Below are 24,793 nucleotides of genomic sequence, written 5' to 3'. Positions count from 1 at the left end.
CAGCTTAGAATTTTCCCTTCGTTTCCCACTGACTCCAGTTTTGTAACTGGGTCTGGAAAGAGAACACACTGTGTTAATTGGCATGTTTGAGGCTCTCCAGGACTGGTGAGCATGGTATAATGGAGAATAGTCAATATTACCAATAATATGATTGTGCAATGTCACTGCATTATTATTCATCGTATGTGCCCCATCTTAGGGCATGTTCATGCAAAGAGTGGTGCATTCATGGAATGTGCTGCCAGAGGAAGTGGTGGAGGCTGGTACAATTATAACGTTTAAAAGGTATCTGGATGGGTATATGAATAGGAAGGGTTTAGAGGGATATGGGCCAAATGCTGGCAAATGGGACTAGATTAATGTAGGATATCTGGTCGGCATGGACTAGTTGGACCGAGGGGTCTGTTTTTATGTTGTACATCTCTATGACTCTATGTTCCTTTAATATTTTAATGTTTTGGTTTGGTGGCAAAGGCAACTTTGGTGACTGCCTTACAGATAAACTGAAAGGAGCTGAAAGCATTATTTGGAAACGACAATCATAACTGGTAAACTGGCAAAAAGGCCAAGGAATTCCCAATTAGGGCCGCCAGTCTGGAAGATGTGGTTTGTGCCAAAGGCGTGATTCAGCAGTTTCAGTGAGAAAAACCATCGCAAAGGCAATATAAAATTCGCACTGAACCAAGCGGAGGAGGGGAAAGAGAGAGAAATGTGAACGGGAGATTAATCTCCTTGTCGAGAAACTTGAATCTCCTCCTCTTCTGGCAACAAGCTCAGTTCAGTGGCCGAGAGCCCCGAGTGAGCAGCTCTGTGTCCCCTGCTCCACAAGACAGGGAGTCCTCCAGGGAGCGCAACCAGTCTAACTACCCCCCTTTTCTCTCGGATCCAGGACCTCCCTCTCCCAAACTCTCGCCGGGAAAGGGGGCCATGTGCCCGGGCTCCGGCTCCCCGGGCGACCCGGAGGCGGGCTGGTTAAGACAGCGTCTCGGGCAGTGCCCGACGCTCTGAGCCCGGGGGAAGGGGAGATCGAGGGAGGAGGGGAGATCGAGGGAGGGGGGGAGATCGAGGGAGGGGGGGAGATCGAGGGAGGAGGGAGGGGGGGGAGATCACGCCCCTCTCTATCTCTGTCTCACTCAGCCCCTTCCCCCTCTGATCATGGACTACATCTTCCGCAAGAGGAAACTGCTGAAGACACTGCTGAGCTTGTCGCTGTTCTTCGCCGCCCTGGCTCTCCTCCAGAAACTCAAACTGGGGGATGGCCTGAGCCCGACCGCGGGGCTGCGGGGGGAGGCCTCCGCCGGCGGAGGAGGAAGAGGAGGTGGCAGGAGGCAGCTGGAGGTGGCGGTGGGGGGCTGGCTGGAAGCCGACAACATCTTCTCCCGGAGCGGAGCTATCAGTAACGGGAGTGTCGGGGGCGCGGCAGCTCCGGGCTCCGAGGAGGCACAGCCCGGTCCGTCAGGGGGCTTGGCGAATCTCAGCAGCCCGGCTCCGGCCTGGGAGGTAACGGTCACCGAGTGCAGCCCGAACGCCTCAGTGCGGAGCCTGCCCTGGTTCTCGGGGCTGGACAGCCGCTTCCAGCAGTACGTCCTCTACCGGCACTGCCGCTATTTCCCGCTACTGCTCAACCATCCGGAAAAATGCCGGCCGTCGCCGGGAGGAGAACGGGAGTCCGGGTCGCCTCACCTGCTCATCGCCGTCAAGTCGGTCATTGAGCAACACGACCGCCGGGCGGCCGTCAGGAAGACCTGGGGCAGGGAACTCATGGTGGGCGGCCGCAGCATCAGGACCGTCTTTCTGCTGGGCACGCCGGCCGCCGGCAAAGACCGGAGGAACCTGCAGAAGCTTCTGGAATACGAGGACCGGCTGTACGGCGACATCTTGCAGTGGGACTTCATGGACACCTTCTTCAACCTGACCCTCAAGGAGGTCAACTTCCTCAAGTGGTTCGACATCTACTGCCGCGGCACCCGCTTCATCTTCAAGGGCGACGACGACGTCTTCGTCAACACCGAGAACCTTCTGGAATTCCTGGCGTCGCAGAGCGAGGGGCCGCGGTGCGAGAACCTGTTCGCGGGCGACATCATTTCGCGCGCGCTGCCCATCCGCAACCACCAGAGCAAGTACTTCATCCCCAAGCAGCTGCACGACCGGCCGTACCCGCCTTACGCCGGCGGGGGCGGCTTCCTCATGGCGTCGGCCCTGGCCCGCCGACTGCTCGTGGCCTCGGAGGGCATCGAGCTGTACCCCATCGACGACGTCTACCTGGGCATGTGCCTGCAGAAGGTCGGCGTCCAGCCGCAGCTGCACTACGCCTTCAGGACGTTCGGCATCGTCAAGCGCCGGGTCAGTCCCATGAACAGCGACCCGTGCTTCTACAAAAATCTGGTGGTCATCCACAAACTGAGCCCCGAGGGGTTGCTCCATATGTGGGACACCGTCCACAACTCGACTCTTGTCTGTGCCAAGAAATTTTTCGTCAACTTGAACGAGTAACCTCGTTGCTTTCTCGCGGATTGAAAAATGCGGATTCTGAAGGAGTGATTCATTGAGCCTGTGAAATCTGCTTGATGTTGTGAAGAGAGACCTACTATGAATGACACCGATATTAAACTTAACTGAGCTAAGGTACTTTATAGAATAGACATTTACAAAAAAAACTGCTGTATTTTAGCACACACTACATTGTTTAAACTCTATATATAAAGTTGCACTCCCCTCAGCTTTCGTATCTACAGGTGATTCAACTGGAGACCATAATTTCCTTTCTTACACGTTTTTGTGTGTAACGAATTTTTTGGGGGGGTATGAAACATCGAATACGTTTTACAGAATTAAGGTAGTAACGTTTACCCCCTTTGTTCCTCCTATCCTGAAAGTATTTTTATTTGTAGGGATGACATTTAGCCTGTGATTACATGCTCAAGTGGCTTGTTCATATTCTCGTGATGGGATATTGTGTAAATGAATGTACCAGTAACTGAACCCAAGAGTGCAGAGTCTGATAAAGATCAAAAGAGGAAGCCTGGCCTGGGGCGATGAGCCCCGTCTAAATTGATATCGGATTCACTCACTAACTTTAGATATGATTTGGAGATGCCGGTGTTGGACTGGGGTATACAAAGTTAAAAATCACACAACACCAGGTTATAGTCCAACAGGTTTAATTGGAAGCACTAGTTTTCGGAAGGACGCTCCTTCATCAGGTGATAGTATGAAGGAGCGTCGCTCCGAAAGCTAGTGTGCTTCCAGTTAAACCTGTTGGACTATAACCTGGTGTTGTGTGATTTTTAACTTTAGATACAATAAATAGAAAATGTCACCTTTCTGGTCTGTCTGATTCAGCTACCATTGGTTACTTCAGCAATAGAAACAGACGCGGACTTTAGAATGGCATAATAAAGCAGAATTGATAGTACCTTTAATCCCACCGTCACAAAAAATACTGACAGGAGGAAAGAAAAACTAAAATAAAACCTAAATAAATCTATTATGTGAACTGTTTTTGAGTGACTGCATTAAACTGGGAAAACTCTAATGTGCAAACTATTAGTTTAATTTTTCATTTTCCCACCACCATCTCCCAACCCCTGACTAAATAAAAATGTAGTTTATGAGTTGATCGTTGAAGTTTATTTTTGCACAGCTGAAATGCCTGAGATGCCAAACACAGGAATTATGGAGCAATGGGAGCTCTAATTGTCAGTCTGCTCCACATCCAATTCCAAACCTGTGCTTGGGTTGAAGTTGTTGTATGAGATGACTAATGCCAGTGTAATTTCTGGGTCATCTAACCTTGATAGGAGGAATTAGGAAATCCAGAATAATGTTTTATTTCAGAATTGGCTGTTTTCAGTAAATGGAACTTGGTGCAACAATCATTTGCATTTAAGAATCTGGTACTTGGTGCTGATATGGACTGCACCTCCAGTAGGCATCGAGAGTATTGATGGTGGGGCTGCCAAGATTTACTGATGAATGATGGATCTGGCCAGGTGGCCTCTACAAACAGTGGTGCTTTTAATCTCTGGCAGAATTTAGTGGCAATACTGGGCTCAGCATTGATTCTGCTGCTGTTGTATAATCCCAATTAGCCCAGGAATTTCAGGGCTACATAAATCTATGTAGGTTTTGGTCATATATGTTTACAGTACAAAGGATTTAGAGGAAAAAACATGGTGAGAAAGTGAAGTAATTTCCTTTTTGTGTACTGATTCATCATTTAAGACACCCCTAGTTATTGACCTGACAGCAAATCAAACTCTTTAATTTCATGATGTAATCATGAATATACAATATATCCTTCCAGATATTAATATATTTGATTAAAAATTAAGATGTGAAGTACTCGAGAGGCTAACATTATATAAAATGACCCTCTCACCTGGTTAGTCAGGGCCGCTAATTTCTGCTTAACTTGATTAACTTGCTGCTCGGTGTTCCTAAAGAAGGAGCCGTGAAATTGCTGAGGTGCATGGTATTGAAAATCCTTGCTACCAACTCCATTGTAGTACTCCCTGGCTTCCATTCCTCAAGGAAAACCTTATAAAGCATTCCATGTTGAGGCATGTGTGCTAGAATGTCAGGAATAGGATTTAACTCCATGATCTCCAGCCTAAGGCTGAGGCACCATCTGAATGACAGCTGATTTCAAAATGGCAACTAATATGAGAAAGAGAGAGATGGAATATGCAACCGTGACTGGTGTGTATTCGATAGACGTGTTCCTTGTCTATACGGTATATGTTTAGTTTTTAAAATAAGGGTCTTAATATTTAAAACCAATTATGTCTTCTGAAATCCAGATTGTTTTTTGATAAAAGCAATGAAAATAATTTGTATGAAATTTTTCTTTTAGTTGAAGTGACATTTGATATTGGAAATGGTTTGAAAATTTTGCCAAAATAAATAAATTGAAATGTACATTAAAATATAACCAATAAAAAGTTTTAAAGACAATTTTCTTTAACTGTATGCTATATTTCTGCATTTGCATGACAGACACCAGCAGTTAGTACAATGCTGTTTGTAAGTATGACTAGTAATAATGTAGACATTTTCTACTAATGTGGACAATTTAGATTAATTATACTATTGTTTGTTCTCTAGACTAAACTTTATCCATTAGTTTCTAGGTAGTCATTTGTGCGGCAGATGTCTAATCTCCCTTAGTAATTAAATATTTATTTCTTGAAAATTGGGATAAAAGTGTACTTTATTGGCTTCTGGTGCATTTTCAATAAAAATCCACAATCCAGGTTCAGTCTCTGGTCAGAAAAATGTGTTGCTGGACCAAAGACTGAGAGCATCCAAGGAGCAGGAGAATCGATATTTCGGGCATAAGCCCTTCTTCAGGCTTCTGCCCGAAACGTCGATTCTCCTCCTTGGATGTTGCCTGACCTGCTGCGCTTTTCCAGCAACACATTTTTCAGCTCTGATCTCCAGCATCTGCAGTCCTCACTTTCTCTCAGTCTTTGGTCAGACAAGTTGTGGGGGGGGGGGGCAGACGAGAGAGGAAAACAATTGGTTTGTGTTCTTAATGTGAATTGTTGTTTAGTGATCTCCTGCTGTGGGAGGTGCGTGTGGAACAGTACAAAGAGAAGTGTGTTTTCATAATTTACTTGCTTGGGCATTGGCAAAGACTTTGACAGTCTGGCTGCTGGCCCATCCTTTCTAACGATGACAGCGCCTGGCAGAGAGACCTCAGGCGACTTACACAAATAAAACCCTTGCAAATAAATATCAAGCTTGTCATGGTGTATTTGCTGCCTTGACTTCAAACTCCAAAATGTAAAATTTTGAGATTTGACTGGTTCTGGAATTGCCACCAGTCCAGTTGAAGACTGCTTAAAATGGGCCTGTAATTTAGCAAACAAACCAAGCTTTAATTCAAAATAGAAATGTATATAAAAGTAATAATGGAAGCAAAAGGTTTAAAAAAATAGATTTGCTTGACCTTTGCTTTTACTTCTGGCAATGACAAGTGCATAGAATGTGGATTAAAATCTGACATTCTTATTGAAGAAAATTGCATAACTATTCACAACCAAGACATACCAAAATGCTTTTGTACTGCTGTGCCAGGAATCAGGGAGCCAATTTGCATATCTCGCAAAACACAGCAATGATTTGATCTGATTTGATCTCATTACTGTCATACCTAGGCACAGTGAAATGTTTTGTTTTGCGTGCAGTACAGGTAGATCATACCATACAAAGTGGAAATGTGTAATAAAACTGAAAATGCTAGAGAATCCCAGCAGACAGGATACTTCTGTGGAGAAAGAAATATCTTGAGATCCTAAAGATTGTTTTTTGGAACTTCGCATCCAAATCACTTAATGGCTGTTTTTCATTGCATTGATGCTGCTGGGTTGCTCCAGTGCATTATTTTTGGTTCAGATTTCCAGCATCTGCATATTTCACCTTTTACAGCAATGATATGGTTTTGTGGCATTGGTTGAAAGGTTAGTGTCGACAAGGTAGAAACTGCCCTCCCACCTTTGGTTTACACAAGAGTAACATAATATCTTACATCTACCAGAGCAGGCAATATGGAGCCTGGATTGAATGTTACATCAGAACCACTGCAACTCTTGACAGCATATGCAGCATATTCTCAGTAATATAAGAATGCCAGCCTAGATTTTGTGCTAAAGTGGGGCTTAAATTCCCAAATTTGAAGAGGTGTGAGTGCAACCAATGAAGCACACCTGATGATGCTCTATTACCTTGTAGGCTGCTCTGATGATAGACCTTGTTTCTCTGATCTTTTATTTTTTTTTCTTTTTGCACACACACTGGTCCAGCTCACCCAAGAGCCAGCTCTCAGAGTGAGCCAAACTTCTGACCCTCCTGTTTATTTTATTTTTTTTCTTTTTTTAAAATTTTTTTCCACACACTACCGCCTAACTGTGGTAGTGCTTATTTTCCCCAGCACCCATGCTGTGTGCAGGTGTGAGACACAGTGAAAGACACAAGGTGCACGAATCTTTATTCAATTTTCCACCACCAGGAAGAAAGGAAATACCCGACTGGCCAGTGACAAGCAGTGCCCTTCACATCAAAGGGCAATGCTGCGTGATCAAACAGTGAAGGGGAGGGCAGGGATCAAATCAAAATAGAGTTGGAGGGGGAAATAACGCACTCCACTCCCTGTGGCCCCCACCTCTCCCTGAATAACTCCAGGGTGTCGGTGGACACCGCGTGCTCCTTTTCCAGAGACACCCGGGCTCTAACGTAACCGCGGTCTCTGATCTTTTAAACCCCTTCATCCCTTTTATTTGATCCATTCTTTAATGGCTAATCATCAAGTTATCATAGTATATTGAGTCACTGATATGATGCCACTCAGTTGTATTATTTTTTTCAACCTGGTTGGATGTGTCATGATATCTCCTGGGTTATTACAATCTGAGGTGCGATTTGAACTCAGACTTCTAGCCTAGAGGTACTGACACTACCAAGCATCACAAGTATAGGCATTTTCTGATCAACCTGTCCAGAGTTGTTGTTAATTATCTCTGGGGCAGGAAGGAATTAGACAATGTTAAGGATGCTATCACTGCACCACAAGAGCCCCAACAAAAACACACCCTTTATTATACACAGCTAATTACACAGATCAGCCAATGAGCCATTGTATAATCTTGGCCACAATTTCCCAAATTTACCACACTAACTGATTAGTTGTAATTGATAATGCCTGTGATTTATCACAGTGCCATTAGCCGTCAGCTTTTGAAAATCGTCATGCATAGGCTTTTGGCTGCCGGCATTAAAGCTCAGCAACTGCTTCTAGAGTAAACAAATTCAAATTGAATAAAATATCATCTGCAAAGCTCAAGACATCTGAGATCAACAGTCTTCTAAACCGTAAGGATTTTGTGCATAGTTTGCCTACTGTGGCTTGAGATATTGAAAGTCTTAAGCCCGGAGACTTAGAAGAGCAGCAGTTCTTTATTTTGTCAGGACAGACACTATGTTGCATTACCTCCTGCTCTTAATTTTTCTATTGACTATATTTCCAAGAAAATTTATTTGCAATTCACTTTCAGAATTATCATTTTCAAATCATGCGTTTTAAATGTACTCAAGTTTTCTTGCATTTTTGTATACAATGAGTTTGCTGTGTGTTTGCCCCAGTCCCTAAATCTGAGAAAGCGAAGCCATTAATCAGTACATGTTTAAAGTTTGGACTGACTAGGCAACTGAAAACTGCACTTTCAGACTCCAAAAACCATGAAATACAGTGCTTTTTCCACACTCTGGTCCAAGACTGCCTCCTGTCCAAGTCCCAAATGACAAAATACTGACTACTTCCTTATGGTCTGACTAGTTAATGTACTTAATTATCTTCTTAGTACCTGCTTTTCAAAAAAAATGAATGATTTTGGGATGGAACCAAAATATGTGAATAAGTCTCTTTCTCTATGGCGAGCCCTGCCATTACAATAAAGGATGTGGATTTGTGTCCAGGGAGATTCTGTGAGAAAGTTTCTATGAAAGGTTTTCACAATTGTTTAACAAAGAGACTTTCACCAAGCAAGATCTTGCGGGAAAGGCACATTTGAGGGGACAGTATATTGATAGCTATTGTGGATTTTTTTTTTCAATGATATTGTAGTATTTCATTTTTCATAGTAACTTTTCCAGGAAAAAAAATCAATCTCCTTCAGTAATCAAAGCTACAATTTCTGAAGGATTATAAATCATGCTTGTTCCAATTCCACAGGTCTCAAACACTGAAACCAAAGCAGATGAATGCCATAGAAACTGGGTGTAGTAATTCAGGAAGCCCATCTTAAAAGGAACATCATTTATAGCAGAACATCAAAATAGAGTCATTATTCATGGCGCACATAAGCTAAAATTCAGTCCTGGACAGATAGATCTGCAGATATATTGGAGGTCTGCTTTTTTTCCTTCTTCTCTGTCCATTGAGCACCTTTGCACTATAAAAATCATGACTATTTTTCCTTTTTTGTAACTAGTTAACCACCACTAGTAATACCACCCATGCTTACAAGCAAAGCCCCTTATGAGGAATGCAAACAATCAAAGTTGGGGGGAGGATGGGTGGGGGGGTGAGGTGGGAGGGGAGGGATGGGAGGAGGGTGTTGGGGGATGTGGTATGGAGAGCAGGAAGGGATTAAATCAAAATGGAGTTGGAGGGGAAAATATCCTCCATGGAGCTTACCTTTCCCAAAAGGCATCAAGAGCATTGATGGGCATTGCGTGGTCCTTCTTCAAGGACACCAGGGCACAAACCTATTTGAGGCGATGGCCTAGTTAGAACATAGAATATAGAAAACTACAGCACAGAACAGGCCCTTTGGCCCACAGTGTTGTGCCGAGAGTTAATCCTAACGTAAAATAAAATAACTTAACCTTCGCCCCCCTCAACTCACTGCTATCCATGTGCAACTAGTGTATTATTGCTGGATGTTAATCAGAGACCCAAGTAATGTCCTTGGGACCAGGGTTTGAAGCCTACCATGGTGGATGGTGGAATTTGAAATCAATAACATTCTGGAACTAAGAGTTTAATGATGACCATGAATACATTGTCAATTGTAGAAAAAAACAATTCTGGTTCACTAATATTCTTTAGGGAAGGAAATTGCCAGTCTTACTGGTCTGACCTACATGTGACTCCAGATGCACAGCAATGCGGTTGACTCTTAACAATAGGGATGGGCAATTCAATGCTAACCTAGCCAGAGACAAAAAAAACCTCTTTGTGAGATGGGATGACACATCTCACATAGTAGTGAAAGGGTCAACCGGTAAGTTAATTGGAAAAAAGAAACCAAGTTATAGTCCACAAGGTTTATTTGAAATCATAAGGTTTTGGAGTGCAGCTCCATTGTCAGGTGAAGTGAAGTTGCATTTTAAAATTAATTTTGTTTTAGAAATGATTTCAGTTCATAATGTAGGGATTTAACAATGTAGTATGTTTAAACTTACAGGGTGTAATGTTTTCCCTCTAAAAGAGAAGGTCCTTCAGAACCTAACTCCAGCTTTTTACGTAGGTTCCTATAAGAAACGATGTTTCATTTTAGGTCCCGGTTTTCAGGAAAGCAACCACAACTTTAAGTGAGGACTTGTGTACCTGCATGTGGATAGAGAAGAGGCCTCCTTAGGCAAGATGGTGTAACCAACTGATAAAAGAATAAACTGTTCTGTTGGTAGCATAACCTTTCTTCAAAAAATAATTGGTGATATTGCTTGAATTACAGAGAGAATGACAAAAGGTTTGAATTATTGTGGTCTTAAAACAGTTAATTTCCACAGTAAACTAATATAGTCTCCTTCCACAAACATTCCTATATCTGGAATATATGGTAAAGACATTCACAATGCACCATTAAATAAGATAAAATTTTGAGGGCGGTCTTGCTTTTAAAATTTGATTCTGGATATTTTTTCCATTTATAGTGAATGCTATTTGGGAATGTGTATTTTGCTGTTGCTGAATCTCTGGAATTAAACAGGTTATGAATACACTTGAGATCTTGATCAAATGGGTCAATGGGTTTAAAAATGGCAGATGGACTTCAATCTGGATAGCTGCGACATATTGTATTTTGGTACAACAAACTAGGGTAGAATGTATACAATTAATGGTAGGGCCTTGGATAGTTTAGAACAGAGGGACCAAGGGGTGCAGGTACATAAGTTTTTAAAGTTTGTGTCACATGAAAAGGCATTTGGCACACTTGCCTTCACTGCTTAGTTGCTTGAGTTGGGATATCAAAGTGAGGTTGTACAGGACATTGATGAGGCCTCTTGTGGAATACTGTGTCCAATTCTGGTTGATGGTAGTTGTCTTTTCCCCAAGATAGGGAGTTTGTGGGAGCACACTTTTAAGGTGAGAGGAGAGAGATTTAAAAAAAAAGACATGAGACAAATATTTTACACAGAGGGTGATTTAAGCATGGAATGAGCCTTCTAAGAAAGTGATAGATGCGGGTACAATTACAACATTTAAAAGACATTTGGATAAGTACATGAATAGGAAAGGATTGGAGGGATATGGGCTAAGAGCTGGCAGATGGCATTAGTTTAGTTTAGGATTATGTTCGGCATGGACTGGTAGGACCAAAGGGTCTGTTTCCATATTGTATGACTCTAGACTCTATAATAATGAATCATAGAATGATTCTGGAATGCTCTGAATTACATCTGTGCTGCTTGGCAATGGGAGTGGTACATTTATAAGTCATATTTATCTGATACTGTTGAATTTTCTGCTAAAGTTTCATTTTGCTCAACAGTGAACACTTCCATAAAGCGACTAGTTTAAAAGTTTTAAACCTACTTTAGATAATTTAATTTACTAAGTTTTAAATCCAAAAGCTGCAGACTGCTTCAGTTGGGATCAAATGGCTTTATGTACCAAGTAAGAAAGTGTCTCTACCTTCCATGGCTGAAGTAATTTTTAAGAGAAAGTATAACTTCTCCCTTAAGTAAATGAAAGTTAAACTGTCTAATATTAAAATGACCGTTGCTTTCAACATTTCTTGAAATGCACTGTGATATCGTACTTATGATATTAGGAATAATGTGGTTAATTCTTTTATTGTGAAGAATTTTTTATTGAATTTTTTTTCTAAATTCGTAATTTACCTCACATTAAGGAAGACTGAATAAAGAAACTTAACTCTGTGGTGTATTACATAATGAAGTGAGAAAATGTCTGTGCTTATGTTTTTCCCTGTTTGCCAATCCCTTGATCATGAGCAGTTGAAACCAGAAGAGGAAACACTGAATGAGAGACACCCATGATTATATGGCACATATCATAGAACATAGAACATAGAAAAATTCAGCGCAGTACAGGCCCTTCGGCCCTCGATGTTGCGCCGATCCAAGCCCACCTAACCTACACTAGCCCACTATCCTCCATATGCCTATCCAATGTCTGTTTAAATGCCCATAATGAGGGAGAGTCCACCACTGCTACTGGCAGGGCATTCCATGAACTCACGACTCGCTGAGTAAAGAATCTACCTCTAACATCTGTCCTATACCTACTACCCCTTAATTTAAAGCTATGCCCCCTCGTAATAGTTGACTCCATACGTGGAAAAAGGTTCTCATGGTCAACCCTATCTAAACCCCTAATCATCTTGTACACCTCTATCAAGTCACCCCTAAACCTTCTTTTCTCCAATGAAAACAGCCCCAAGTGCCTCAGCCTTTCCTCATACGATCTTCCTACCATACCAGGCAACATCCTGGTAAACCTCCTCTGCACCCGTTCCAGTGCCTCCACATCCTTCCTATAGTATGGCGACCAAAACGCACACAATACTCCAGATGCGGCCTCACCAGAGTCTTATACAACTGCAACATGACCTCAGGACTCCGGAACTCAATCCTCTACCAATAAAAGCCAGTACGCCATATGCCTTCTTCAACGCACTATTTACCTGGGTGGCAACTTTCAGAGATCTGTGTACATGGACACCAAGATCCCTCTGCTCATCCACACTACCAAGTATCTGACCATTAGCCCAGTACCCCATCTTTTTGTTACTCTTACCAAAGTGAATCACCTCACACTTACCTACATTGAACTCCATTTGCCACCTTTCTGCCCAGATCTGCAGCTTATCTATATCCCGCTGTAACCTGACACATCCTTCCTCACTGTCAACAACTCCACCGACTTTCGTATCATCCGCAAACTTGCTCACCCAACCTTCTAGCCCTTCCTCCAGGTCATTTATAAAAATGACAAAAGCAATGGTCCCAAAACAGATCCTTGCGGAACACCGCTAGTAACGGCACTCCAAGATGAACCTTTACCATCAACTACTACCCTCTGTCTTCTTCCAGCCAGCTAATTCCTAATCCAAACCTCCAACTCACCCTCAATGCCATACCTCCGTATTTTTTGCAGTGCAGTAGCCTACCATGGGGAACCTTATCAAACGCCTTACTAAAATCCATATACACCACATCTACCGCTTTACCCTCGTCTACCTCCTTAGTCACCTTCTCAAAGAATTCAATAAGGTTTGTGAGGCACGACCTGCCCTTCACAAAACCATGCTGACTATCCTTGATCACATTATTCCTATCCAGATGTTCATAAATCCTATCCCTTACAATTCTCTCTAAGACTTTGCCCACAACAGAAGTGAGACTCACCGGCCTATAGTTACTAGGGTTATCCCTACTCCCCTTCTTGAACAAGGGAACCACATTTGCTATCCTCCAGTCTTCTGGCACTATTCCTGTAGACAACGAGGACATAAAAATCAAGGCCAATGGCTCTGCAATCTCCTCCCTTGCTTCCCAGAGAATCCTAGGATAAATGCCATCAGGCCCAGGGGACTTATCTATTTTCACCCTTTCCAGAATTTCCAACACCTCTTCCCTACATACCTCAAAACCGTCCATTCTAATTAATTGTGACTCAGTATTCACATCGGCAACAATGTCCTGTTCCTGAGTGAATACTGACGAAAAGTATTCATTCAGTGTCTCCCCAATCTCCTCAGCCTCCACACGCAACTTCCCACTACTGTCCTTGACTGGACCTATTCCTACCCTAGTCATTCTTTTATTCCTGACATACCTATAGAAAGCCTTTGGGTTTTCCCTAATCCTACCAACTAAGGACTTTTCATGTCCCCTCCTTGCTGCTCTTAGCTCTCTCTTCAGATCCTCCCTGGCTACCTTATAACTCTCAATCACCCCAATTATACCTTCACGCCTCATCTTTACATAGGCCGCCCTCTTCCCTTTAACAAGGGATTCCAATTCCTTATTAAGCCACGGCTCCCTCACACGACCCTTTCCTCCCTGCCTGACAGGTACATACTTATCAAGGACACTCAATAGTTGCTCCTTGAACAAGCTCCACATATCAATTGCACCCTTCCCTTGAAGCCTACTTTTCCAAGCCACGCATCCTAAGTCGTGCCTCACCGCATCATAATTTCCCTGCCCCCAGCTATAACTCTTGCTCTGCAGTGCACACTTATCCCTCTCCGTCGCAGAAGTCTATTGTCTGTTCCTTTCTACTTTTCGGACCCACTTCCATTCCTGTAGTCACAGATTTTACCTGATGTCAGATTTGTTCTGTGGAGATCAGAAATTATGTAGTATTATGGGCAATGTTTGGTTGACCCATTGCAAGACAGACCGAGTACAAGATTTGAATGCAGCCTATGCCTCATAGCAATTGTAATTTCAGGTAAAGAAAGTAAGTGTAAACCCAATTCCAGGAAGCTGATGTTGAACACCTTTTCCTCGGGGGAGATGTCAGAGGTAGGTTCTTTACTCAGAGAGTAGAATGCGCTGCCAGCAGTGGTGGTAGAGTCAGATATATTAGATACATTTAAGCCACTCTTGGATAGGCACATGGATGATAGTAAAATGTAGGGCATGTAAGTTAGGAGAAAGTGAGGACTGCAGATGCTGGAGATCAGAGTCAAGAGTGTAGTGCTGGAAAAGCACAGCAGGTCAGGCAGTGTCCAAGAAGCAGGAGAATCGACGTTTCGGGGATAAGCCCTTCATCAGGAATGAGGCTTATGGGTCGGAGCTGAGAGATAAATGGGAGGGGGTGGTGGGGTGGGTAACTGGGAAAGCGATAGATGGATGAAAGTGAGGGAGGAGGTGATAGGTCAGAGGTGGCAGTGATGGACAGGTCTGGAGGGCGGTGCCGAATTGGAGGCTTGGGACTGGCACAATGTGGGGGAACGGGAATGAGGAAGCTTTTGAAATCCACATTTATCCTGTATGGTTGCAGTGTTCCCAGGTGGAATATGAGGCGTTCCTCCTCCAGGCGTAAGGTGGTAACAGTTTGGTGGTGGAGAAGGCCCAGGACGTGTGTGTTCTTGACAGATTGGGAGGGGGAGTTGAAGTGTTCAGCCACAGGGCGGTGAGTGTTGGTGTCCCAGAGATGTTCTCTGAAACAATCCGCAAGAAGGCGTACTGTCTCCCCGATGTAGAGGAGAACACACCGGGTGCAATGGATGCAGTAGATGACAATTGTAAGGTATTGTAAGTTAGTCTGAACTTAAAGTAGGATAGAAGGCCAGCACAGCATCGAGGGCCAAAGGGCACTGTGCTGTACTGTTCTATGTTCCATATTCTATACCCAAGAGGCGGTTCTGGTTACAGGGCGTGGGCTCCTATGGAAGTTCCAGACCCTGGGGCCAATGTGAAATTCTATCTGAGCAGGAGACAGGATTCTATTGCACATTGAGCATCCTCCAAGTGGTGTATGACATTGGGTCCCACACTGCGTTTTCATACAACAGACAACATCGGCCATAAGCTGGATGTCCACCAATGCCCTGCTAGTCTGTCTTTTTTTAAGCCAGAAATGTTATCACAAGCAACTATATCCCTTGCCACCACCAAAATCAATGTGACATTTTTTTTTCTTTTTTTAAAAGTAGTAACCAGTGCCAGCAAAATACCCATGTAGCAAATTGAAAATTTTACATGCAATGCCTGCTGGGTCAGCTTTATAAATGGAGACCTGCTGATTATGCAGAGGAAAGGAGGCCTGTTCCTACAGTGCATGTGCCAGCAGTTTTAAACATCTATCCAATTTGTATGTGGTCACGCACCTGCATAGAAATGTGAAAGATCCCTCACAAGCTCAAACAAGTCAGTTCCTTTAATTTTGTGAGTGTTTGTGCACAGCGCAAAAAGGTTTTTATTGTAAATATATTTATTAGCAAATTTTTTAACTTTACAAACATAAAAATTATCGAAAAATACAATCAATAACAAATATCAGTATAATAAAAAGAAAAACCCCACAAATTACAATACAACTACTGTCTACTAACTATTAACCTACCCTACAAAACAAACCCTAACACTGTGCAAAGCAACACCAGAAAAATGAAAGAAAAGCAAAAAAACAAAAAAAAAAGCCAAAAAATACAGAACAGCTATGCTCGGCACAAAGCTCCCAAACAGAGGAACGGGAGCATTGTATATGTACTCGTATTAACTTCGGAGACCCCTCCAGGGTCCAGGGCTTGACAACTCTAACCATCCTGGTTAAACAAGCACCCTAGTTAAGATAACTGACAAATCTATATCCAAATAACTCAAGTAGGGTTGCCATGTCTTATAAAAGTGGTCATGTTTGTAAAAAAGTCCAAGGGAATGTGCTCCATAATTAATTTCTGCGATTCCAGCAAACCCAGCGGATTCTCAGACACCCAATTCATCAGAATATTCTTCCGTGCACAGTATGCAAGAATATTAAATAGATTCTTCCCATGCCCGTCTAAAGATGGTAAATTCATAGACCTAAGAGGAGAGGTATTGGGTCTACTTTGACTTTAGTCCTCAATACCCTCCCTATCTCTCCCACCACAGCACTCCAATAAACACGGAGCAATGAGTAAGAGTACCTACACTTACTTTATATTTGTGGCACACTGAAGATGCCCCTTTCTTAAACTTTGCCAGGCACTCTGGTGCCAGATGAGCCCTGTGCAGAACTTTTAACTGTGTAGTGCATGTCCTATTACAGATTGAGCTCTTTTGAGTATTCTCCCACATGTTCTCCCATGTTTCAGAAGAGATCTCCACTCCTAGCTCTTGCACCAAGACATCACATAACCGTTTAATATCCTGCCAGGCCCTGCCACCCGGCAGGCGATAGAGGGCACTAACCGAAAGGGTGCTTATGGAATGTAGCAACAACCTCTCTGTATCGGGCTTATAGGGCTTAGTGAGAAGTGTAGTCTTCTTCTGGATGAAATCCCTAACCTGAAAAAAACGGAGAAGATTTTTGCTGGGTAACCCATATTTGTGGCTCAGTTACTCAAAAGACATCATAACCTTCCCCTCAAACAAGTCTCCCAAACTAGAAACTCCTCTCACTGCCCATAGTTTGAACCCTGAGTCCATCATCCCTGGTTGGAACCCTGGCATGCCAACTATAGGTGTAAGTGGCGAAGTCATGGATAAACAACCCTCACTCTGATGCATTACCCTCCATGCCTTGACTGTACTAATGACAGTGGGGTTCCGGCAGTGGTCCATAACTGTCCTCATCTTATCCATGGATAACAGGTTAATGAGAGGGCACTTTGCTTGGGAGGCCTCAATATCTAGCCATATTGTGTGTTGGATTGTTACCTATCCAATCGCAGACAAAGGACAGCAGGGAACTCAATTGGTACCTTCTGATGTCTGGGAAATCAACTCCTCCCCCTCTTTGAGGCAATTGCAATTTAGTAAGTTGCATGAGGGACCGCCCACGATGCCAGACAAAGGATCCAAACCACCCCATAAGCTTCCGCAGCGTTGACCTGGGAAACATTATAGGGAGCATACGCATAGAATAAAGCAAACGAGGAAGAACATTCACCTTAATGAGAGATATTCGATCCAGCCATGAAATTGGAAGGGCCTTCCAACTCTCGCCTAATATTGTTGAGCAAGTGAGTAAATTTGGTCCGAAATAACAGATCAGACATGGGGATAATAAAAATGCCTAGGTCTCAGAACCCTGCCCATGACCACTTAAAAGGGAACTTAGGGCCACCTTCAACTTCTGGCACATCCTTAAAGTTCCCCAAAGGCATAGCTTCTGATTTTGCAAAGTTAATCTTATATCCTGAAATAGCCCCATTGTATCAAATTGGGTACGGAGATCATTGGGTTGGTTAAAAACAGAAGGACATCATCTGCATACAGTGTAATCTTGTGTGCCCTCGATCCCATTCCAGAGCGTTTATGTAGATGTTCTGACGAATGGTCTCTGCCAGCGGCTCTATCACCAACGTAAACAACATTGGTGAGAGGGGGCAGACTTGCCGACTACCCCTACCCATCCTAAAATTCCCAGACTTCACCCCGTTGGTGATGACCACGGCCAGAGGTGATATAAAACCTCTACCCACCTAGCAAAGACTCCATCCAACCCAAACTGTTCTAAGACATAAAAAAGATATGGCCATTCCAACTGGTCAAATGCTTTCTCTGCATCTAAGGAAATCAGCAGCCCCTGAATCAATCGTTGCTGACAAACTTGGACCATATTCAGCAGCCTTCTAATATTATTAGAGGACCTACGACCCCTTATAAAGCCTGTCTGGTCCTCTTTAATAAAATGGGGCAACACCCTTTCCAATCTCAGTGCCAGGATCTTGGACAGAATCTTGAAATCTGAATTTAATAGAGAAATGGGCTTGTATGAGGCACAATCCTCTGTAACCTTCACCTTCTTAAGAATTAAGGAAATATTAGCTTCTCTCAAAAATGGTGGTAGGCATTCTTGCATATAGGAGTGATTGTACATCTCCAACATCAGCCCTAACAGAATCCCTATAAACTCCTTATAAAACTCACTCAGGGGACCATTAAGGCCAGGCGCTTTCCCACTCTGAAGTTGCCTAGCTGCCTCCTGTATTTCCTGAACTGTCAAGGGGGCATTAAGGAGGGAGGCCTGTTCCAAGGTTACCCCTGGGAGGTCCAGGTTCTTAAAAAAGGTCTCCATTTTAGCCCGGCTGTCTTCGCAACCTTCAGACTGATACAATTCAGAATAAAAGCTCAGAAAAGCCTCATTAATCTTTTTAGCATCGTATGTAAGGATCCCAGCGCTATCTCTTATTGTAATAATGGATTGGGAAGCACACTTTTTCCTAGTTAGGTACGCGAAATACTTCCCTGGCCTATCCCCATATTCGAACAGCCTTTGTCTAGCAAAAGCAAGTTCTTTCTTTGCGTTTTGTGTCAGTATTCAATCCAAGGCAGCCCGGAGGGATGTGATCCGCTGTAGCTTAGTCACCGAAGGCCGTGCAAAATGTGCTGCTTCGGGACACTGCTGTTCCTCCTTCTGTCGTTTCCAGCTAGCCGAACAGGAAATAGCTATCCCCTATCAAAGGCCTTAGCAGTCTCCCATAACACTGGGACTACTAGCCGTGCCTGAGTTGATAGTCAAGAATTCCTGAAACTCCTTCAAAAAGTATTCCACAAATTTGGAATCCTTAAGGAGAAAAGGGTCCAAACGCCAATGCCGCAATCCTAGCCCTTCACTCTTGGCCTTAGCCTCCAAATATACTGTCGCGTGATTAGAGATAGCTATATTCCCAATTTTACAACCCATAATTGAATCTAGAAGGGCTGAGGGAGCCAGAAAGAGGTCAATCCGCGTGTGACATTTATGTGGGTTTGAAAAAAAGGTGAAGTCCCTGCCGGTAGGGTGAAGACATCTTCAAATATCCACCAGCCCCAACTCCTTGCATAAGTCAACCACCTGCTTGGCCTGCGAAGAAATATTTGAGGGCCCACAAGGCACACTGTCCATTGTCGGATCCAAAAGACAATTAAAATCCCCCCTTATATAATATACCATGTTCCAAAAGCAGTCAACTTAGAGAAAGCACTAATCAAAATTTTGAGGGGATGTGCCAGAGGACAGTAGATGTTTAAAATGCCATATTCCTCTCCATGTATCAGGGCTTCAAGTATCACAAACCATCCTTGCTCATCTTTCAACTGCTTTAATAATGTGAACAGAAGATTTTTCTGGATAAGAAGATTTTTCTGGATAGTAGTAAAAGATGAAAAGAATACCCGGTCATAACCCCGCTGTTGTAATTTCAGGTGTCCCCCATTATCAAGATGGGTTTCCTGCCACAAACCAATATCAACCCTTTCCCTCTTAAGGCTTGAAAGCAATTTTTTCCTTTTAACAGGTGAATGACTTCCCTTAATGTTCCAGGTGCACCATTTAATAAGACACTTAGCCATATCCCCTTTCAGAGACCCTTGAACCCCTCGGAGGGAGAACACTGCTTACAAAGCACTGAGCATAAGTAAATAAAGACTCATAGAATCAAAAAACTACATATACAAAAACTACTCTATCATAACTATAAACAACTATTACTACCAAAAAATTACAAAGAAAGCCAACTATAAAACCTTGAATGGAAGACTCTTCCCCCTGCCCATAGGGGGCACTCACCCTACCCATCCCCTCCTTCACAGCTCCTTCAAACCCGGACTGTGCCCCAGCCTTAGGCCAGAGAAAAAAAAGGAGATGATCCTTAAATCAACAGAAAAAAGACAAAGTCAGGATGAGCACTCCACCCACCCTGACTTGTGACTAAAAGAGAAACAGAACAAACAAAAAAAAAGTGGGAGAGACAACAAAGAACATCCACAAAATTTCCCATCAGAAAATCCAGTTATTAAAAAAAAGGAACAACTTATTCCAAGATCTTTTCCCCCCTTTCCAGAAAGGAAATTATTTCGAATTACAGCTGCAGAGAAATCCTGGAAAAGCATGATTTTTGACCCCTTGTACATCAGTGCCTGCGGATCTTTTCCCAGGTATCTGGAAGCTTCTATGACTTTTTGCTTGTTCTTATATGAGTGGAAGTTCACCATGACTGAGTGGGGACGTTGCACTGGGCCTGACCTGTGCACTATAACCCGATAAGCCCTTTCAATCTGCGGCCTGCTGGACTCGATGCGAAGGCCCAAAAACTTTGGTAGCCAGCTTTCAAAGAAGCTGACTGGTGCTCACCTTCCTCACCTTCCGGGAACCCGACACTTTGGAGATTTATCCTCATCGATATGGTTTTGCAGAGCCCACACCTCTCGCACCTAGGTTCGACTAGATGAGGACTCCATCGCAGCTTCTGAGGCCTTAGTTCAATCCTCCACCTCTTCCAGCCTCTCCCCGAGGCCCTGGAGCTCTTGCTCAAGCTTCTGCAGCATGGATGCGATAGGTTGGACCTGGGCACGAATCTCCCTATGGATCTCCTCAATCAAAGCCCCAACTTTCAAGGTAAGTCTCTCTATCGCCACAGCCAATTCCTGTGAGTCAGGTCCCCTGCGGGTTCAGGACAGCCTGCTGCTGCAATCTCTGGTGTGGTAGGTGCTGCAGGGGAGTGTCCTCTCTGCTGCTGTTTGCTTGCTCCTTTTCCCTTTGGCATCCTTCCCACTCCCAAATATTAACAAATATGTGTTCTATAAGGTTTTAAACTAATAATTACACCACATAAGTTGGCCAGGGATGGCAAAAAACACCAGTATGCCTTGGCTGTTAGGCAGAGCTGTCCACAACAGTTCTACAGAATCGCTGCCATCTTGCCGACTTGCAAAATGGTTAAAGGGATTATGCTTTTCAGCCTGTGTACTCCAAAGCAAGTTTAAAATGTACAATGATCCCACTCCCCCTCTGTTTTCTCATAGCTTTGTAATTCCTTTGCTTCAAGTATTTATCCAACTTTTTTTCAAGACTTACTATTGGATCTGCTCGTACCACCCTTTTAGATAGTGTATTTCTAGAATTTCATAATCATGAATAATATAATCATTAATAAAAGACACATGAGCAAGGAAGTTTACAATATATGACTTCATTTGGAGTCACTATCAAAACAATTGCATATTTGTATCAGTTTATTTCATCACTGCATCTTTGATTCTTTGTTTCATTCTAGAATTCCTTCCCTCAATTCCTATTTTTCTACACCTATCACTTCTCTTATAAGCCCTCCTTATGGTGGCTCAGTAGTTAGCACTGCTATCTCACAGTGCCAGGGACCTAGGTTTGATTCCACGCTTGGGTGATTGTCTGTTTGGAGTTTGCACACAATGCAAACACAATTTATCCCAGGTCGGCGTGGGTTTTCTTTAAGTGTTCTGGTTTCCTCCCACAGTCCAAAGATGTGCAGGTTAGGTAGCTTGGCCATGTAAAATTGCCTATAGTATCCAGGGATGTGTAGGCTAGGCAGATTTCCATGGGAAACGTAAGTTTACAGGGAAAGGAAAGAGTCTGGGTATGGGTGGAATGCTTTTCGGAGGTTCAGTATGGACTCAATGGGCCTAACGGCTTGTTTCTACACTGTAAAGGTTCTATGATTCTAAAGTCACTGACCAGTTTTTGATCATCCTTTCCGATCTCTCTCTCTCTCTCTCTCTCTATCTATCTCTCTTTGACTTTGCATCCATTCTCTGTACAGCTTTGTGATGTGCATTGGGATGTTGACTCCAATAAAGTAGTTATGTAGTATACCCAATGAGTTTAACAAGATATTTAAGCAGGGAAAACAAAGGTGAATTACTTTTAATACTGACATTTGCAATAACTCAAACTTACTTTCCTCATTTGGAGACATTGTATTATACATCAGAGTAATTGTGCAGGAGCATGACATTGTGTCATACGTGGAGTTATTCGGGCAGGTGATTTAAACTTGGTCAAAAAGGTATGTTATTTAGGAGTGACTTAAAGGATGAGAAACAGGTAATGACATTGAGTGTTTAGGGAGGGAATTCAAAGTAGAGCCAGCAAAAGTGGAGGATTAATATCTGAGAAATGCAGGAAGCCAACAATAGAGGACAGATACTGGAGAATTTTACAGCTGGAGGACACTATAGAGACAAAGCTGGGAATGTTAAAATTAAGGCATCGACAGACATGGTTCCAATATAGATCAAATAACACAGAGGTGATGGGTGAACAGAATGTGCTGTAGTTTAGAATACAGACAGCAGTGAATTTTATGACTTCAGTTGATGATCCAGGAGAACATTGGAATAGTCAAGACAAAGGCAATAAAGTCTGGTTGAAGATTTCAGCCTCAGATTAGACAAGGCATATCTGCAGATTTGCAGTGTTAGAATTGGAAGTAAAAGGTCTCAGTAGTGAAGTAAACGTACAACCAGAAATTCAACCTTAAGGTGAGTTAGGATGCTAAGGTTGTGAAGAATATGACTTTTGATCAGGCCATTGAAAGGCATTGAGTCATTGGCTAGGGAATAGAGTTTATTCAGGGAGCCAAGATCAATGTCCAAAGATTCTATCATATTTAGTTGGAGGAGATTCCTGCTTATCCATTCTTGAATGTTATACATGTAGCATGATGAATCTGAAATGGTGAGAAAATGGGTCAAAAAGGTGCTGATGAGGTAGAACTTGATATCTTCAGTGTATGGGACATGTTATGGTTCAGTGAATTGGAACTGGGTATAACCTAATCAAACACATTCACTTAGAATCCATACAAAAGTATCATATCAATCTTGGTTGAATCTATTCTTCACAAAGCCCAGAGGCAAAATGAAGTGTAACCAAATGTGCCAGCCAACATAATGGTACGAGGTGGTTCTCTAAAGGCAAATAATGAACAAGATGGATGATAGATGAGAGACATTGGGTGAAGGCAATGTCATCAATTGTGCAAAGGCTGTAGATAAATCAAGATGGATGAGGAGAAATATTTTACCATGGTCGCAGTAACATAACATCACAATGATAGTTTCAATGTTGTGATGGAGTGGAAACCTAGGGGAGGACTATCCATAGAAAGAAAATTTGAATTACATATCTACTAACAATAGGAACAAAACAGAAATTGCTGATCTGACAGTGTCTGTGGCAAGATATCAGAGTTAATGTTTCAGGTGCAGTGACCCTTCTTCAGAACAGGACCCAAAACATTAACTCTGATTTTTCTCTACAGATGCTGCCAGATCTGCTGACCTTTCCAGCAATTTCTGTTTTTGTTTCTAATTTCCAGCGTGGAGTCATAGAGTCATAGAGATGTACAGAATGGATACAGCAGTCCTTTTGGGTTTCAACTCACAATGGTGTTGCAAAAGTTGTGATGAGATTGACAAAGATCTAAGAGTAGTATTTTGTTTTCCAACTACTTATACTCGCCTGGAACAAATAATCTGAATTCATGTCAACAAGGAGCTAGACAGATTCTTTGCCAATAAATGCAATTCAAAATTATTAGAAATGCACCTATAGAATTCTGTGGATGGGTAAGCTTGATGATCTGCCCCTGCCTGAAACTTCGATACAAAATGGTAATGTCAGTGAATTCAAATATTCTATTTTGGTAACAGTTCATCAAAAAAGAACAGTCAATATATATGAACACAAAAATACTTGTTTTTAAAGTTTTTATTATTTGGCAAAAATAATACTGACATACTTTGAAGCTATAAGAGATGTTTCCAAGCCAAAACTGTGTAAATATGTTAAATTAAAAATGTTATCTCCAGGTATTAAACAATAAGCAATTTGTTAGTTTGCCAGAAAACACCCCACACTTATTGCGTTAGAAAATCCTTTTGAACTCACTTTGTGAAGAGGGGTGAAGGAAGCAAGGTAACCAAATGCAAAATAACAAACAAAATGCAATGGAAAAAGGAATGCTCAGAAAAAAGTCAGGAGAGCAAATTTCAACATTAGTTTCAGGACAAGATGCAAAGGGTCTATTCTGTTTAAGTTAAGTAGGATCCACTGATTTATTGAAATGTAGTTAGAGTCATAGAGATGTACAGCATGGAAACAGACCCTTCGGTCCAACCCGTCCATGCCGATCAGATATCCCAACCCAATCTAGTCCCACCTGCCAGCACCCGGCCCATATCCCTCCAAACCCTTCCTATTCATATATCCATCCAAATGCCTTTTAAATGTTGCAATTGTACCAGCCTCCACCACTTCCTCTGGCAGCTCATTCCATACACATACCACCCTCTGCGTGAAAACGTTGCCCCTTAGGTCTCTTTCATATCTTTCCCCTCTCATCCTAAACCTATGCCCTCTAGTTCTGGACTCCCCGACCCCAGGAAAAAGACTTTGCCAATTTACCCTATTCATGCCCCTCATAATTTTGTAAACCTCTATAAGGTCACCTCTCAGCCTCCGACGTTCCAGGGAAAACAGCCCCAGTCTGTTCAGCCTCTCCCTATAGCTCAAATCCTCCAATCCTATCGATATCCTTGTAAATCTTTTCTGAACCCTTTCAAGTTTCACAACATCTTT

The 24,793-nt window shown here is 42.8% G+C and overlaps 1 protein-coding gene across 4 annotated transcripts in view; it reads left to right on the top strand.

The window, feature by feature from the left end:
* Positions 1-1,098: 1,098 nt before the first annotated feature.
* The window catches only part of b3gnt7l (UDP-GlcNAc:betaGal beta-1,3-N-acetylglucosaminyltransferase 7, like), a 111,049-nt gene continuing 87,354 nt past the window's right edge, over positions 1,099-24,793 (top strand). For 3 of the 4 annotated variants that reach the window (XR_015753491.1, XR_015753492.1, XR_015753493.1), the window contains exon 1: positions 1,099-2,625. Coding sequence is in view for 1 of the 4 variants with exons in the window: in XM_043675540.2 (XP_043531475.1) it covers positions 1,156-2,493 (1,338 nt within the window). In the remaining 3 variants the exon portion in view is untranslated. Of the gene's footprint in view, positions 4,957-24,793 lie in introns of those variants that run through there. The other variant, XM_043675540.2, reaches the window with a different exon arrangement.

The sequence above is a fragment of the Chiloscyllium plagiosum genome, unplaced genomic scaffold, assembly GCF_037043375.1.
Source record: "Chiloscyllium plagiosum isolate Xiang-an unplaced genomic scaffold, Cpla_swu_hap1 HiC_scaffold_37, whole genome shotgun sequence".
NCBI classification, from domain to species: domain Eukaryota; kingdom Metazoa; phylum Chordata; class Chondrichthyes; order Orectolobiformes; family Hemiscylliidae; genus Chiloscyllium; species Chiloscyllium plagiosum.
Note: the sequence above shows the minus strand (reverse complement) of the source record. Positions and strands in the feature narration are given on the sequence as shown.